General features: G+C 42.9%; 3 protein-coding genes across 4 annotated transcripts in view; 1 reads left to right on the top strand and 2 right to left on the bottom strand.

Moving 5' to 3' along the window:
- The window catches only part of LOC143955420 (uncharacterized), a 77,202-nt gene extending 71,682 nt beyond the window's left edge, over window positions 1–5,520 (bottom strand). Inside the window, exons 1-5 of the mRNA XM_077465470.1 lie at window positions 5,461–5,520; window positions 2,455–2,573; window positions 2,142–2,327; window positions 885–960; window positions 296–414 (exon numbers count right to left, since the gene is read on the bottom strand). Of these exons, the coding sequence (XP_077321596.1) occupies window positions 296–414; window positions 885–960; window positions 2,142–2,327; window positions 2,455–2,532 (459 nt within the window). The 5' untranslated portion in view covers window positions 2,533–2,573; window positions 5,461–5,520. The remainder of the gene's footprint in view (window positions 1–295; window positions 415–884; window positions 961–2,141; window positions 2,328–2,454; window positions 2,574–5,460) is intronic.
- Window positions 1–18,454, top strand: part of LOC143956160 (uncharacterized) — a 482,654-nt gene that overhangs the window by 288,107 nt on the left and 176,093 nt on the right. The window lies entirely within an intron of this gene.
- Window positions 6,076–17,693, bottom strand: LOC143956360 (uncharacterized). 2 transcript variants are annotated; one of them, XM_077466580.1, is made up of 4 exons: window positions 17,598–17,693; window positions 11,245–11,531; window positions 11,060–11,143; window positions 6,076–6,358 (listed from the first exon to the last, which is right to left on the bottom strand). In XM_077466580.1, the coding sequence occupies exons 1-4, from the start codon at window positions 17,675–17,677 to the stop codon at window positions 6,183–6,185; spliced, it is 627 nt and encodes a 208-aa protein (XP_077322706.1). In that variant the 5' UTR covers window positions 17,678–17,693; the 3' UTR covers window positions 6,076–6,182. The 2 variants fall into 2 exon arrangements, with proteins under 2 accessions (XP_077322706.1, XP_077322705.1); XM_077466579.1 differs by having other exon boundaries at window positions 6,076–6,391.

Genomic DNA, 18,454 nt, shown 5'->3' on the forward strand with positions numbered 1-18,454 from the left:
AACAAAGAGTGCAGAGGTTAGTAGTATGTAATGCACATTTTAGAGGTAAGTTATATGTCGTTACGCAAAGTGCAGACGTCAGAAGTATAATGTAGAGTGCAGAGATTGGTAGTATGTGACGGAGGAGTCAGGAGTATGTAATGCAGGGTTCAGAGGTCAGGAGTATGTAACAGAGTGAACAGCTCTACTTTAATATTAAAACAGCCTTATATATCATTAGCCTGACAATGTTCCTCTACATGTCATAAAGCTTTAACCTCTCTGTATTCTGTATAAAGACCCCAGTGCCACCTACATGATCATCATCCTGTTCCATGGAGTGATCCTCCTCCTCCTCCTCCTCCTCCTCTGAGGAATCCCGGGAATACAGAGGACGGGGACATCCCCCTGGTGTGTTTCTGTTACTGGATCCATCTGTAGGAAACAGAAATTAGGTTTTCATTCCTGGCTGGAGGATGCCCAGCAACATCTAGCCCGTCCCTGGCCCGTCATTCCCATTCATTGAATTTTAGCTCTATCAATTATGGAGGCTCAGCATCACATGTGGGTGCTACCTTGGGCAGTCTGCATGCAAATACACCCCGTCCTCCAGACTCACATCCACCCATCAGGACAAATTTTACATTTGCATAATGCCTCCCAAGAGCCAGCACACTGCCTGCATCAGGGCCGAGGACTCTATAGAGTACTGAGGCCGAGTGCGGTGATGTTTTCCGGAAGCTATGTAAAGCACCCTTCTGGCCCCTCCCACCAGCTATGATTTGCCTGCATTGCACAGAGAAGCACAGAGACCCAGTGATGACATCACTGGGTGTAAAACATGGTATGTAACGAAAATGTAAAAAAATAAATAATATATATATAGAAATACTGAATCTTCTGACCTAGAGGTGGGGCAAATTGGGAATCCTCAATGATGTCCTCATTGCTTCCATCTACATGCCCTACAAACCGCCGAACCTGCGCAGGGAGAAAGACATTGTGACACCTTATAGGAACCTGACACACACACACAATGATACAGTCAGGGCTACTGTTACAAATCATGGGGGCCTGTCCAGTCTCATTTTTGAGACAAGATATAGATCCCCAATCTTTCCCCTGCAGCCTCAGCTGCACTGCAGATGAATGAACAGGGAGTGCTCTGTACAGAGACTTTCTGTTTATTCACAAACTGAAGCACAGTGAACACAGTTTACTATGTTTCAGTTATGAATGAACACAATAACTCACTGGGTTCATTCCAAAAAGGAAGGGTGGGGGGGGTCGATAAATATTTACTCCTGGTCTCTATTCTGAAACGATCCCCCTGTGCGCCCCCAGCAGCCGGAAACAGGGAGAGGAGGAGAAGCCAGCAATGTTGTGGGGGAAAGCAGCACACAGGAGGGCCCGGGCAGCAGGGGGAAATCGGATACTGGACAGGGAAGGTGATCGGTGTGCGGAGGGTGCAATTACAGAAACCGACCCCCTTATGTGGCTCTCCCCGCAGCAGCTGAAAGTTGACGGGAGGGAGAGGAGGTGAAGCCAGCAATGTTGTGGGGGAAACCAGCACACGGGGGAGGGGGTTGGGCAAGCAGCAGGGGTAATTGTATCCTGGACAGGGAGGGTGATCGGTGCCAGAGGGGGGCAATTGCTGAAACTGATCCCCTTACGTGGCTCTCCCTGCAGCAGCTGAAAGTCGGCGGGATGGAGAAGAGGAGAAGCCAGAAATGTTGTGGGGGGAAAGCGACACACAGGGGGCCCTGGGGCAGCAGGAGCAATCTGATCCTTGACAGGAAGGGTGATCGGTGCGGCGGAGGGGACAGTTACTGGAACCAATCCCCCGTGTGGCTCTCCCTGCAGCAGCTGAAAGCCAGTGAGACTGAGAGGAGGAGAAGCCAGCTTTCAGCTGCGGCAGGGAGAGCCACACAGGAGATTGGTTCCAATAATTGCCCCCTCCGCCGCATCAATCACCCTCCCTGTCCACTATCTGCTTCACCCTGCTTGTCAGCTGCCTGGGCCCCCCTGCTGAACTGATGTGGCCTGTGGTTCCAGGAGGGCCAGTGGTGCCCCCCCTATTGGCAGTCCTAGATACGGTCACCATCTAAACACATCCCTTGTCTCTAACTGGATAATGTCCCAGAATTCACGGCACCGCTCACCTCTCCTGTCAGCAGATGAATGATTTTGCTGGTCAGTTTCAAGATGTTGTCGTTCTTTATTTCGCCTGGGGGTACGAGAGGTTTCAAGCCAACAGTTGCACCTTGACCATCATTGGAGCCATCAGATACAATACGATTCATCCTACGTGAGATCAGCTCACCAGATTCTCTCACCACCATGAAATCCTGCAAAGAAACATTGCAGCAAAGACACATGTCACCTCCCAGAATCCTCCTCACCTCTCCGGTCAGGTCTGTGTTTTATTAATAGAGATAAGAGTGATGTCATGTGACCTCCCAGAATCCTCCTCACCTCTCCGGTCAGCAGGTAGATGATCTCCAAAGTGAGACTGAAGAACCTTCTAGTCACGTCCATCTTGTCCTTCTCCATCTTGAAGATTTTGGAAACACCGGTAGGGGGACTTGAAGGCTCTGCAATTAAAACAAATATGGAGAACATGCTGGGTCGTCATTAACATCACTTACTCCATCATACATAAAAACTGGCATTGAATGACGTAACAAGTGTCTACAGGACAGCTGAGAGATCCTATGAAAAACCTGCTGAATTTGGGGACTGTGGAATATACAGAGCAAGAGATGTTTTGCAATTTTCACTCCATACATTTAACTGGTAAAAAAAAAAAAAAAGGGCGGTAATCATTGTAATGCTCACCGTACATATTACAATCTGACTGTACAATTTACCTTTACCTGTACAATTTACCTTTAAAGGAATTCTATGGTCACAGCACACACTTATTTTATACCATCAGCATTGTAATAATAATACAAGCAACCGTTATTTTTGACAGTCCGATATAATCTTATTTAAAAAAAAATAATAAATCTCCTTCGTGTTGTTAGTGCTGCCTGTCTGCTGGCTATCTCTTTCCACAGCTTCCTGGATTCCCAGCATGCTTTGCAGCTTCTCCATTTCTAAGGACTACATATCCCATAGTACCTTGCTGCCTGCAAGCAAATAATTCCTGTACCGACTCCGCCTCCGGAAACTTCTCCTGTGGGCACCTCTGTAGATCAGAAGGAGGGCTCTGTGAAAATGTGTGACACAGCAGTGCCTACTCACAGGGCATAGTGACTACGTGTCACAGAATTCAAGGAAGTCAATGTCTCAGGATCTTCACAGAGTAAATCTACAATCTTCAAGATGATTCTGATTATCCGGAGTAGGCTAGAACAGTGGCAGCTGGTGTTGATTTTCTGGAGGGCGCAAACAAACTTAAAAATTCTGAAAAAACAAATTGCAGCCTTACTGTGCCCATCAAATGCAGTCAGTGTGCCCATCAAATGCTGCCACTGTGCCCCATCAAATGCAGCCACTGTTACCCCCACCCGCCGTCTGACCGCCACTTACCCCATCTTGGTGGCGGGTCAGGCAGCAGTGAGCTGTGTCCACCCTGTGTCTCTTCTTGCTTCCTGCTAGGCGTCCAATAGCAGCGCCTGTCCTTTCAGCCAATCAGGTGATGGGTATTAGACACGAACTTCCCGATTGCTTTTCGGACATTGAACCGCCTTTCAGCCAAATATTCATATAGGTGGCAATTTTGCATTGAAGTCAATGAAATGCAATTTTGCATTGAAGTCAATAGGGAGTATTTTTGCATTGAAGTGAATGGGACGCAATTTTGCACTGCAGTCAATAGGGGGCATTTTTGCATTGAAGTCAAAAGACGTGATTTTGCATTGAAGTCAATAGGGAGCATTTTTGCATTGAAGTCAGTGAGATGCGATCTTGCATTGAGGTCAGTGGGACGCGATCTTGCATTGAGGTCAGTGGGACGCGATCTTGCATTGAGGTCAGTGGGACGCGATCTTGCATTGAGGTCAGTGGGACGCGATCTTGCATTGAGGTCAGTGGGACGCGATCTTGCATTGAGGTCAGTGGGACGCGATCTTGCATTGAGGTCAGTGGGACGCGATCTTGCATTGAGGTCAGTGGGACGCGATCTTGCATTGAGGTCAGTGGGACGCGATCTTGCATTGAGGTCAGTGAGACGCGATCTTGCATTGAGGTCAGTGAGACGCGATCTTGCATTGAGGTCAGTGAGACGCGATCTTGCATTGAGGTCAGTGAGACGCGATCTTGCATTGAGGTCAGTGAGACGCGATCTTGCATTGAGGTCAGTGAGACAACATTTTGCATTGAAGTCACTGGTATGTGATTTTGCATTGAAGTAAATAGGGGGCATTTTTGCATTGCAGTCAATGGTACGCGGTTTTGCATTGCAGTCAATGGGATGCGATTTTGCATTGCAGACAATGGGATGCGATTTTGCATTGCAGTCAATGGGACGCGATTTTGCATTGCAGTCAACGGGACGCGATTTTGCATTGCAGTCAACGGGACGCGATTTTGCATTGCAGTCAATGGGACGCGATTTTGCATTGCAGTCAATGGGACGCGATTTTGCATTGCAGTCAATAGGGGGCCTTTTTGCATTAAAGTCATTGGGACCAATTTTGCATTGCAGTCAACGTGTGTGCAAAAAATAAAAAATAAAAAAAAAACAGTTCTGTAAGCAAAAGGGTTAAATCTACCAAACTGAAGTAATACGAGGAACTACCTAGACTATCCAATCGCTCTGTTTGCAATCAAGCAGGCCCTTGCACTACAAACTTGATATAGCAGATCGTAGAATCAGATTGTAATGTGTGTGTAGCCTAAAGCTCAACCGTTACATTCTCCGTAATGGTGGCCTCACACATCGATAGATAATCAATTTTGTGTTCCAATCAATGTCTCCCTATGAGAAAACTCAATCTAATTTTGTAAACCCATTCGAAGAGGCGGGTTTCAATCGATAGATTAAAGATACGATCCTAAGTATTTAATCGCATCTCTCTCTCATATGCAATCTAAGAACTAGATCTATTTCAGTGTAACCGATAGTTTTCTCCCTGATCGATCAAATCTGATCTATTAGTGTGTCTTGCTCGATCACAAAAGGGAAGAAATTACTATTTGATTGTTTATAAATTCAACACATGGGCATCCACCATTAGATTTACGAAAAACCTACCCTAAAGGAGATTGTACAATCAGATTGTAATTTGAGAGGTCAACTCTAAGCCACTAGAGGTCTCCACCCTTGAGGCTTAAATCCCGAAATGCAGATCCTGTATGGAGCTCTCCAACCTTAACAAGCAGGTAGAGCTGCCATTTAAAGGAGGAGCACCTAAAATGTATACAAGGAGCCCAGAATAACAGCCTGTCCCTGCCTGGACCCCTCCAACGATTCTCATCTTCTCTGGAAGTGGATACGACCACCAGATGCTCCATTGCATTGCTACAACATACCTTCCTCTTCTACATGCTTGGCTGCTGCTTATGACACCACAATGGACAGGGAAGTGCAGGGGTGGATGGGAAGTGTAGTCTTTTGCCAATGACCACTAGAGGGCAAAGGAGCTCACAATCAATGAGCCATCCAGTAGCCATTTTGTTGTAGACCATATAGTTAGGGTTTCATCCTGATCCACAAGAAAATGGTTCCTGAATTGAAGACGAAAGTAACTGAGCTCTGTTGCGACATTAAACATCACCATCTTTGTTAAGGGCAAAATGCCCTTTAATACCAAGCACAGGTAACTGTTCTTTTAGAGCAGGGGTCTTCAAACTATGGCCCTCCAGTTGTTCAGAAACTACAATTCCCATCATGCCTAGTCATGTCTGTGAATGTCAGAGTTTTACAATGCCTCATGGGATGCGTAGTTCCGCAACAGCTGGAGGGCCATAGTTTGAGGATCCCTGCTTTAGAGTCTTAGCTTTTGAACATTCATTGATATGCTGTGTGCATGGTGAAGGCAAGCGATAGGTGGAGTCTTCTGGGCAAAGTCATTTTTGTACACAGCGGGTGAGCGGATCCAGGTGCTCAAGTGTGGAGATTTCATCAATAGATTCTACAAGAGCTGGTTTGTGTTATTATTTATTTATTCTTCATACGTAGAAACAGAGGAAAAATATATTTATACAGTATAAAAAACATTTTTTTATTTATATAAAACATAAAACTTATTTTTCTAAAAATCCTTGGAAATCAGCTTTAGAACTTTAGACATGTCTTTTTCTAAGGTGCGAATGGAAGCTTTGAGCCTTCTAATTTCATCCATGCAGATGGCTATTCTCTCTAGAGCGATATTTTTGGTGGAAAGACTTTGTGTGACCTCCCGGCTGAGTTGGTTCGCACGTTCTTGTTCTGAAGAAATAAAAGTCTCTGTGTCAGCAAAACCTGGAGAAGAATTGAGGGGAGACTGGAACATGAGGTTGAAGGACAGAAGAAGAGCATGATGAGCAAAAGGAGAAGATAAGGAGCAGCAAAGGAAGACTAGGTGCAGAAGGAAAAGACTAAAATGAATATAAGGAGAAGATGAAGAGGAGGAGGAAGAAGCAGAAAGAAAAGACAAAAATCAGAAGGAAAAGGCAAGAAACAGATTGAAAAGACAAAAAAAAGGAAGGATAAGATGAGAAGCGGAAGGAAAAGACAAGGAGCAGAAGGAAAAGACAAAGAGCAAAAGGAAATGGTAAAGAGAAGGATGAAGCAGAGGGAAAAGATGAGAAGCAGAAGGAAAAGACAAAAATCAGAAGGAAAAGGCAAGAAACACATTGAAAAGACAAAAAAAGGAAAGACAAGGATGAAGCACAGGGAAAAGATGAGAAGCAGAAGGAAAAGACCAGGAACAGAAGAAAAAGGAAAAGAGCAGAAGGAAAAGACAAAGAGAAGATGACGATGAGAAGACAAAGTAAAGAAGGAAGCAGAAGGAAAAGATGAGGAACAGAAGGAAGAGAGGAGAAGCAGAAGGACGAGAAGCAGAAGGAAAAAGACGAGAAGCAGAAGGAAAAAGACGAGAAGCAGAAGGAAAAAGACGAGAAGCAGAAGGAAAAAGACGAGAAGCAGAAGGAAAAAGGCGAAGAGCAAAAAGGGAAAGACAAAGAGCAAAAAGGGAAAGACAAAGAGCAAAAAGGGAAAGACAAAGAGCAAAAAGGGAAAGACAAAGAGCAAAAAGGGAAAGACAAAGAGCAAAAAGGGAAAGACGAAGAGCAAAAAGGGAAAGGCGAAGAGCAAAAAGGGAAAGGCTAAGAGCAAAAAGGGAAAGGCTAAGAGCAAAAAGGGAAAGGCGAAGAGCAAAAAGGGAAAGACGAAGAGCAAAAAGCAGAAAGAAAAGGCGAAAAGCAAAAAAAAAAAAAAAAAAAAAGGAGTAGAAGGAAAAGATGAGGAGCAGACGGAAAAGGCGAAGAGCAGAATACAGCAGAAGGAAAGGAGGGGAAGCAGAAGGAAAGTAAGTGTAGCCATGCTTTGCAAGAATAAGCATTACAGTTGTTATGGTTACCAGTGAGTTTGGCTCCCTCTAGCGTCTTTTCTATTTTATGCTATTAGGACTTTTAGTTTGGGGTCTGTAAAGCCACGTCACAAAGCATTGTGGGGGATGTAGTTGATGAGGATGTGACTTGTGCTTAAACTCAGTCTGGGGACTACTAAACCCAAAATGCCAAGCCGCAGACCCACAAGGCAAAAGTTACTGCACTGCATGCTGGGAGCAGAAATAAAATGGACAGCTTGGCCATCTTTCAGCCTCCTGGGACTCCATTCAATGCCTGCCTGCAGTGAGGTCTGCGTTTGTGACCGGGGGACTGCGGCCTGTAAGGCACGGAGCTGAATCGATTGGCCTCTGAGGAGTTCCTGAGCACAGCCAGCTGGACCAGTGTGTGGACGGACCTGAGGATCCAAGATTGCTGGAAGTTTCCTGTGTTCCAGCTATCAGCCATTTGAAGGAGCGGTGCGGTGTGACGGCACCAGCGTTGGATCAGACTGAGATCTCAGGAAAGGAGTTCGGAAGGAATCGTACAGCACCTGGGCCTGTTGTGGTGAGCGGGCACTTGCCCAGATCAATAGAATACACTGTTTGCTGGTGAGACTTGTAGTTCCACAGAGGTGGTTCTGCTTATTCATAGGCTGTGCACAGTGGAACTCTGGGGTTTATTACAACCCATGTTGTAGAGATGGTACTACATTACCCGCATAGCTCACAAGGAAAAAGTTACAGGGGTGTTTGTTCATCACCACCAAAGGAATAGTTCCCAGTACACTCATCATTCTAAAGTCTGTTTCTTTATGTTCCTCTCATGTGGATTACAAATAACTGCAGTTCAAATCAAAGGGCTAGCTGAAGAATAAGTGAAGATAAAGAACTCTTGCCACCCTCCACAAAACATCAGGGTGTCACTATACGTTATGGACATTAAATTACAGTCTAGGGGGAGCCCTAGAGTGTAGGATTCAATGTTATATTGCATTATCCTCTTTATGTGAATGTAATGTTTTTCTTGGGATTTGTTGTGTGCATTGAGGCCGTAGTGGGAAGGTGCTTAATATACGCATTTTAGAATATTGAACATTTGTCCCACTGCGCACCTGTCTGCATATACCCTTCCTGACAATCATTGAATTCTTGTTTCACGTACACATTGACCATTTTCTATTGTTATTCTCTATATCTGAGTTACCACAGTGTTTATTGTGCTAAACAGTTTTAGTAAATTTCCTAAGTGGTTAATTGACAATCTGTATGAGACTCCATCTATTACTACAGCTGGTGAAGTGACGGGTTCCAAGGTTACGGTAAATATACTGCATAGTGAATCATCACTGTAATATCTTGTTCAGGAATATTGCGTGTGTGGCTCTCATTGATAACACTACAAACTTCCCAGAAAATGGAACCTGAGGTGCCAGAGGTGACGGAGGACCTGCAGAGTTGGGGTAGCCAGTGGGGTTTAGAGCCAATCAGCAGCCCCTATGGTGGTACCGCTACATAAGACTTTCATGACATTTTTGACTAAATATTGTAATGTCCCTATGTGGACAATGACATCACCTGGGAGTACCTGCCCTTTTGTGTAAATGGCCAGAGCTGTCATTCAGCACGAGGGAAGCAGCAACATGGATTGCAACCCCCCCACTACGTGGCCTGGCTTAGGGAGGGGGAAGGGCATACGCTCACCCCGTCCCACTTTCATGTAATGAATTTTAAGCAAGACACCACTTTTTTCTTGTTTTTGTAAATGGTGTTCCTCTTTAAAATCTATACTACACCTATTGGCCTGGGGGATTTTTTTTTTTTTAATCACCGCCCCTTTGTTTACATTCCACTGTCAGATATAAATTCTCTGCTGACAGCTAAATGGTACTGGGAGTTGGCAGGGCCACCCATATTTCGAATTTTTGAAGTTCAAGCTGTGGGTAGCCGGCATTAGTGTTGTGGTTATAGGGAGTGTTGGGCTGGGATGAGTCATGTTTGTTAGAAAAAAAAGGAAGGATAGGTTGAGGAGCAAAAAGAAGGAAGGGGAATGGGAGAGGATGTAAAGAGAAAGAAAGAGAGGACAAAGATCAGAAAAAAGAATAGAGGCAGAAATAGAAAAAGAAGAAAAAGGAAAGAAGCAGCAAAAGCAGATGGAAGACATGCGGAGAAGCAGAAATTTTAACCAACTACACAGAAGGTCAAAGAAAAAAGAAAGAGAAAAAGAAATGAAGAGCAGCAACATATGGCAAGAAAAAGAAGTACAAATGAGGATCAGTTGAAAAAATAAAAATATATAATATTATATATATATATATATATATATATATATATATATATATATATATATATATATATATATAGAGCATAAGAGAAAGAAGCATAATAAAATGTAAAAAAAATAAGCAGGAAAGAAAAAAAAAAAGGAGTAGAAGCACAGGATGAAGCGCAGAGGCAGTGGGAGTGAATTGGAAGTAAAGAATGAGGAGCGCAAAAGGATGAGGAAGAGAAAGAAGATAAGGAGAAAAGGGTCAAGGAGCAACAAAAAGAGGAGTTAGATGATTAGATAAAGAATATGAGGAGCAGAAGGCGAAGATGATGCAGAAAAAAAAAAATAATAATAAAAAAAAAAAAAAAAAAAAAGAAGAAGGACGCAGAGAATGCAAAAACAATTGTGAGCAGAAAAGAAACAGAAGAGGAACAAGTGAAAATCTCAGAGAGGATAAGAATGAAGAGCTGAAATGAGGAGCAGTGGAAGACCAGGAGCAGAAGGCGCAGTAGAATCAGTTTAAGAAGAACAGGATGAGAGTATGAGGAGCAGGAGGAGTGAAGGAAGAGCAGAAGGAAAGTACGAGGAGCAGTAGGAGAAGACCAGGAGCAGAAAGAGCAGTAGAATCGGTTTGAGAAGAAGAACAGGAGGAGAGTATGAGGAGCAGGACGAGTGAAGGAAGAGCAGAAGGAAAGTACGAGGAGCAATAGAAGAGGACAAGGAGCAGAAAGAGCTATAGAATCAGTTTGAGAAGAACAGAAGGAGAGTATGAGGAGCAGGAGGAGTGGAGGAAGAGCAGATGGAAAGTATGTGGTGCAGTAGAAGAGGAGAAGGAGGAGAAAGAGCAGTAGAATCAGTTTGAGAAGAACAGAAGGATGAGGAGCAGGTGGAAAGTACTTGGAGCAGTAGAAGAGGAGAAGGAACAGAAAGAGCAGTAGAATCAATTTCAGAGAAGAAAAGGCGGAGAGTATGAGCAGCAGGAGGTGTGGAGGAAGAGAAGGAAAGTAGAAGGAGCAGTAGGAAAAGACCAAGAGCAAGAAAGAGCAGTGGAATCAGTTTGAGAAGAAGAAAAGGAGGAGTGGAGGAAGAGCAGAAGGAAAGTACAAGGAGCACTAGGAGAAGACAAGGAGCAGAAAGAGCAGCTGGATCAATTTGAGAAGAAAAGGAGGAGAATTTGAGAAGCAGGAGGAGTGGATGAAAAGCAGATGGAAGGTACAAAGAGCAGAAAGAGGGGACAAGAAGCAAAAGGAAATGAGGAGCAGAAGGAAATGATAGGGACAAGAAAAAAAGAGAGGCTAGAAAAGTAGTAAGGAAGGAAATAAGTTCTCTCTACCTTCATTTTGTTGACTTTTGTTGGACTCTACGCTTGCATCAGGCTCTTGTTTGATTTGTACCTTTCTGCAGTTCCTGCGTATCCCTGCAAGGAAACCCATCTTTGTAAAACAACTATGGACAAAAAAAACGGTCACATGACACACAAGCACATGGACATGATGCCGAGGCAGACAGACATCTTACATTTACGCTCAATCAGCCTTCTAATGCTCTCCAGCTGCGACGATTTTTTGTTCTTTAAGTCTGACCACCTTTTCCTCAATTGCATCTTGGTCCTCGTTACCCCGCACTTCCTCTGCAGCGTGGCCACAGCCAACTGCAGAATGTGGTCTTTGCGAAGGTTGGCTTTGGGGTACTTGGCATGCTTGCAGTCATAGTCTTTTGCGTCCAAAATCTTAACCATGAAAATCATCTCTCGAAGGGACATTGGCATGGCTCTGCGTTTGCTCTCACAGGTCATCCTGAGAAATCTACCGACGCGAAGAGGCATAAGAAAACAAAGAAATTGGACAAAAGTCCTCTGCGCCTTCTATATCGTCTCCTACACTAGAAGAATAGTACAGGAAGGACTTGTTTCATATATTACTTTAACTCTACAGTCAAATTTTATGACTCCTTTTAGTAAACAGAAGGCAGGAGGACATTTTTTAAGATCGTCTTTAATATCTCAATCGAAATTTGTGGATCCGGGTGGTGCCAGCAGAACCATCCGTGTCTCGAATTGTGCCCGATTTCTGTGAGCCAGAAGATATTTGGGCAGCTTTAGTGTTGGGGTTACAGGGATGGTCAGCATTAAAGTTATAGGGTCAGTGTTGGGGTTACATCATGGATTAGTGTAAAGATTTTATATTTATTATTTTGTAATATGAACAGCCTCTGTGGTAAAACATTCGCAACCTTAGTCCTTTAGTGTGAATGTTACGTGTGACCATTGGTGTTGGGTACACAGGTGTGTTGGAATATCAAGGAAGGTTAGTGTTAGGATTATAGACATTATCCGTACTAGGACTAAAAGAGGGTTAGCATTGGATTCAGTGCTGGAACTACAGGGATGGTCAGTGTTAGACCCCATACACACTATCAGATTTTCTGCAGATTTTTGTCTTTGAATTTACCAAAACCATATAATATGAGGTCAAACCTTAAGCGTTTCAATTTGTATGCAATCAGGCAGGCCATGGTTTTGGTAACTCTGAAGACAAAATTCTGCAGAAAATCTAATAGTGTACATGGGGTCTTTGGTTTAAAGGGAGCGTTAGCATTGGGGTCAGTGTAAGGATTGAGTGGAGGGCTAGCATTAGACTTTGTGTTAGGATTGAATACAGGGTTAGGATTAGACTCTAGTGGAGTGTTAGCATTAGATTCAGTTCTGGGTAAGGATGAGCCGAACACCCACCTGTTTAGTTCGCACCAGAACCTGCGAACAGACCTAAACTTCGTGTGAACTTTAGAACCCTATTAAAGTCTATGGGACTCGAACGTTTAAAATCTAAAGTGCTAATTTTAAAGGCTAATATACAAGTTACTGTCCTAAAAAGTGTTTGGGGACCCGGGTCCTGCCACAGGGGACATGGATCAATGCAAAAAAAAAGTTTTAAAAACTGCAGTTTTTTCAGGAGCAGTGATTTTAATAATGAATAAAGTGAAACAATAAAAGTGTAATATTCCTTTAAATTTTGTACCTGGGGGGTGTCTATAGTATGCCTGTGAAGGGGCGCATGTTTCCCGTGCTTAGAACTGTCACTGCACAAAGTGTCATTTCGCAAGGAAAAAAAGTATTTTAAAATCACTTTCCATTGTCGGCTCCTGTAATACAGAGAACACTCAATGAGTGTTCTCTGTATTAGCTGACAATTCATTCATTGATAAAAAAATTAAAAATAAAAAAGCGTGGGGGTTCCCCTAAATTAAATTACCAGGCCCTTCAGGTCTGGTATGGAACCCTGCATCAAATTTTAAGAAAAAATTGACGTGGGGATCCCCCTAAAAATCCATACCAGACCCTTTATCCGAGCACGCAACCTGGCAGGCCGCAGGAAAAGAGGGGGGGATGAGAGAGCACCCCTCCCTCCTGAACCGTACCAAGTCACATGCCCTCAACATTGGGAGGATGCTTTGGGGGTCTGTGACACCTCAAAGCACCATGTCCCCATGTTGATGGGGAGAAGGGCCTCATCCCCACAACCCTGGCTGGTGGTTGTGGGGGTCTGCGGACGGGGGCTTATCAGAATCTGGAAGCCCCCTTTAACAAGGGGACCCCCAGATCCCAGCCCCCCCCCTGTTTGAAATGGTAAGGGGGTACAAAAGTACCCCTACCATTTCACAAAGAAAGTGTAAAAAATGGTTAAATAAGACAAACACACTTTTGAAAAATTCCTTTATTAAAAATAAAAATAAAAGATTCCAGCGGTGGTAATCCACTCTTGCTATCCAGCGACGGATGATCATCTCTCTGGGGTCCAGCGATGGCTGATCTGATCCAGCGACGGGTGATTTTCAGTCCAGCGCAGTCCATCCATGCATCCATCTTCTGTCTCCACTGAGGAGACACTGCGGGGAGCCCAGAGCCTTACGTTTCTTATATTAGGAGGGCGGGGCCACCCATCACCTGACCCCGCCCCCTCTGACGCTAGGGGGGCCGGGGTTCCCCTTAATATCCATACCAGACCTGAAGGGCCTGGTGATTGAATTTAGGAGAACCCCACGCTTTTTTTTTTTTTTTTTTTTTATCATCAATGAATGAATTGTCGGCTCCCGTAATACAGAGAACACTCATTGAGTGTTCTGTATTATGCCGCGAGTGATTTTAAAAGACTTTTTCCTGCAGAAATGACACTTTGTGCAGGGACAGTTCTAAGCATGGGAAACATGCGCCCCTTCACAGGCATACTATAGACACCCCACAGGTACGAAATTTAAAGGAATATTACACTTTTATTGTTTCACTTTAATCATTATTAAAATCACTGCTCCTGAAAAAACGGCCGTTTTTAAAACTTTTTTTTGCATTGATCCATGTCCCCTGGGGCAGGGGAAAAACACTTTTTAGGACAGTAACTTGCATATTACCCTTTAAAATGAGCACTTTAGATTTCTCCCATAGACTTGTACAGGGTGTTCCGGCTTTTCGAATTTGCCACGAACAGCCCAAATCGTTCACTGTTCGCTGAACAGGCGAACAGGCAATGTTCGAGTCGAACATGAGTTTGACTCAAACTCGAAGCTCATCCCTAGTTCTGGGATTACAGGTTTAGCCTTCGGGCTAGCGTTAGGATTGAATGGAGGACTAGCATTAGTTTTAGTGCTAGAATTAAAGGAGTGATAGCATTAGATTCAGTGTTAGGATAACAGGAAGGGTCAGTATTTGGTTTAAAGGAGTGCAGTGTTAGGATTGAATGTAGGGTTAACATTAGCAGACATGTTCGGTTCACGTACGGGTCATTTTATTCCAAAAGTTAAATGTGAATGAATTTTTCATTATTCGGAGATTCGGATCTATCTGAACGAAAAACAAATTTAAACAAATCCGAAATAACGAAACGAAATTTTGAACAAAATTCAAATTAGAAGAGTTTTCAAATTCACATTTCTAAAGAGAATAAAATAAAATATAAAATAATACAATAGAAAAGAATATCAAATAATAGAATATAAAATAATAGAATAGAAAATAAAAGAATAGAATAAAATAAAATAAAACAGAACAGAATCTAAAATAAAATAATAGAAATAAAATAGAAATGAAAAGGGATAGAATTGAAATAAAAACAACAGAATAAAATAGAATATAAAAATAAAGGAATAGAATAAAAAAATAGAATAGAATAAAATAGAAACAATATAGCCATCTTCTGAAATTATAATTTCAAATAAAGTAAATTTGAATATAATAGAATAGAAAAAAGGGCATAGAATAGAAAAGAACAGAATAGAAAAAAACAATCGAAAGAATAGAAAGAATATTCTAATTTCAAATAGAATACATTCATAGTCAAAAAAGAATAGCAAAGAATAGAATAGAATACAAAAGAATATAATAGAATCGCATAGAAAATAAAGAATAACCATTTTCCAAAATTTTGATAGAATAAATTTGAATAGAAAATAAAATAATAGAACAGAATAGAATAAAAAAACAGAAAGCATAACAATATAACCATTTTCTGAAATTTGAACAGATTACATTTAATTTTGAACAGAAAAGAATACAATACAATTGAAAAGTCAAGAATAGAGCAGAAAATAGAAGAATAGAATAGAAAAAACAATAGAATAAAATGGAATATAAATAATATATTCATCTTCCAAAATTTGAATTTCGACGAGAATACATTTGATTTAGAATTAGATTCAAATTTGAATACAATTCGAATTAAATTTGAATCGATTTGAATTTTCTGAATTTGGTCGAATTGAGTTCAATTTGACCAAATTCAGAAAATTCTAATCGATTTGAACTCAAATAAAATAAACAAATTTAATTAATTTAACTAAACAAGTTATATAAAAACTGAATCAAAACTGAACAAATTCATTCGTTCTGCACATGTCTAGGGTCAGTGCTAGGATTGAATAGAGGTCTAGCATTAGACTTAGTTCTAGGATTAAATGAGTGTTAGCATTAGATTCAGTGTTAGGCTCCATTCACATTAATGCGTTTTTTCATGCTTTTTGCAGAAACGCATTTCATCTTTTTTTTAACATGGGCTCCTATGGTACACGTTCACATCAATGTATTTTTGTGCCTCTCCATTTTTGGAAAGGGTCGGGGACTTTTTTTTCTGCAAAATGCAGAGTTTTGCATGTAATAGACTTCAATGGACCCACATCCAAAACGCAAGTACTCTGTTTGTACTGCGATTGTACCGCAATTTGCAAGGGATTTTTTTTTACTTTACATTCTCTGTATATAGCTGGTTGCTAAGGAGCGGGCCGGGAAGCCGGCCGCTGTGTCCTTAACAACCGATGAGTCACCAGCTATCAGCCGACTTCCCTGTTGACAGCTGAATGTGAAAAATTCACGGAAAAAACGGTGTGGGGTCTCCCCCCAAAAGCCATACCAGATCTTTATCTGAGCATGCAGCACCGCCCCCCCCCCCCCCCCCCCCACAAACCATACCAGGCTGCATGCCCTCAACATGGGAAGAAGAAGATGGAGGAAAAAGAGGACATTTTTAAAGCGGTCTATTGTCTTTTGTCACACTACACTACTTTTTTGGGGAGTGGGTAGTGGTATTACAATGTACCCCATACTGATTCATATAGGGGGGAGCTGGGATCTCTGGGGGGGCATTGTTAAAGGGGGCTTCCGGATTCTGATAAGCTCCCCACTCACAGACCCTCACAACCACCGGCCAAGGTTGTGGGGAAGAGACCCTTGCCCCCATCAACATGGCGACAAGGTGCTTTGGGGTAGCCCAAAGCACCACATCCCCCCCTCAATGTTAAGGGTATGTGGTTTGGTATGGTTCATGAGGGGGGGCACTCACTTTGGTTTAAAGGAGGGTTAGCATTAGGGCAATGTTAGGACTGACTATATGGTTAGCATTAGGTCAGTCATAGGATTACAAGAAGGGTCAGTGTTGGAGTTATAAGAAAGGTTAATATTGGGGGAAAGGGAAGCTAAGTGTTGGGGGGGGACAGGGAAGCTAAGTGTTGGGGGGGGACAGGGAAGGTTGGTGTCCGGGGGGACAGGGAAGGTTGGTGTCCGGGGGGACAGGGAAGGTTGGTGTCCGGGGGGACAGAGAAGGTTGGTGTCCAGGGGGGGACAGGGAAGGTTGGTGTCCGGGGGGGACAGGGAAGGTTGGTGTCCGGGGGGGACAGGGAAGATTGGTGTCCGGGGGGGACAGGGAAGATTGGTGTCCAGGGGGGGACAGGGAAGGTTGGTGTCCAGGGGGGGACAGGGAAGGTTGGTGTCGGGGGGGACAGGGAAGGTTGGTGTCGGGGGGGACAGGGAAGGTTGGTGTCCGGGGGGGACAGGGAAGGTTGGTGTCGGGGGGGACAGGGAAGGTTGGTGTCGGGGGGGGGACAGGGAAGGTTGGTGTGGGGGGGACAGGGAGGGTTGGTGTTGGGGGGGACAGGAAAGGTAAGTGTTGGGGGACAAGGAAGGTTAGTGTTGGGGGACAGGGAAGAATAGTGTTAAGGCACAGGGAAGGTAAGTGTTGGGGTTAAAAGAAATTTTAATATTGGGGCAGGGAAGGTAAATGTTGGTGGGGGGACAGGGAAGGTAAGCTTACCAAGCGTTCCCATGCAATAAAAGGATGCTCGCTGTCTATAGAGCGCTCCCTGCAGGCTGTTTGTGAAAGTGCTGAACAGCGCCCAAATTTACACTGAAATTTTTTTTATCACCAGAACACACTGTGTGCATGTAACATGAGGCTTTGTGAGCTGCGGACACAAGGGACCGCTGCTTTCCAGCTCCTCCTAAATCTGAAGCCGACACATGAAGTCTGCGTGTCAAGTGGACTTTTCTCTGCACAGATTTCCTGCATTACTCCCCACCCCCAATAACAATGACCACATCTCATATCACCTACCCCTTTTTATGCAGAGGACCACAGAGGGATGAGAGAGCTGTACACCGACCTTCAGACAAACACGAGAGATCACATTGCATCCCAGAGAAAAAAGTAAAATATGGAATCCAGAGTTTGTGCAGAAAAAGCATTTACTCACAGCTCCCTCTAGTGGTGCCCCTATAGAGCTACAACTTACTTCAAGGACCCCTGGAGAGTCTGGAGCCCCCTAGAGGACACATTTATAACACTGGAACAGAGGAAGCGAGTCTTCTTTATAGGCCTTGAGGTACGACAAGCAGGGGGCACATGTGGGCAAGAATTTACATTTCTTCACCTGTCCCTGGGCTATATTAAAAAAAAATGTGTGAGTGATGTCATGTGACTTTCCCAGAATCTTCCTCACCTCTGCCGTCTGGTCTGTTGCGATGAAAGGATGCGGACATATCTAGCAGCCATGTTGACTGAGGGCACGGGAATTCCTTCACAATAATATTATAGAAATAATATAATATATAATACTGTGCTACAAAAATAATAACATCGATAAATGAGAATAAAATGTGAAAAATAATAATAATGCAAAAAATAATAATGTATTTACAGCACCAGTGAATGCTCAAACAAGTGTAAAAAAAGGTAAAAAAAAAATGTGTTAAATATAATTTGTAACTATTGTGTTATAACAAGATTATGACTAATATTATCATTATTAATATTATTATTTTATTATTCTTCTTATTGTTGATGTTATTATTTTTATTATGTATTTAGTATTGTTGTTTTTGTTGTTGTTATGTTATTTTTATTATTAATAATATTATTTCTGCTTTGTTATTATTATTTTTGTTATTTTTATGATTTTTTTTGTTGTTTTT

This window comes from Lithobates pipiens, unplaced genomic scaffold, assembly GCF_037356315.1.
Source record: "Lithobates pipiens isolate NorthernLeopardFrog02 unplaced genomic scaffold, aLitPip1_a1.2 Scaffold_35, whole genome shotgun sequence".
NCBI classification, from domain to species: domain Eukaryota; kingdom Metazoa; phylum Chordata; class Amphibia; order Anura; family Ranidae; genus Lithobates; species Lithobates pipiens.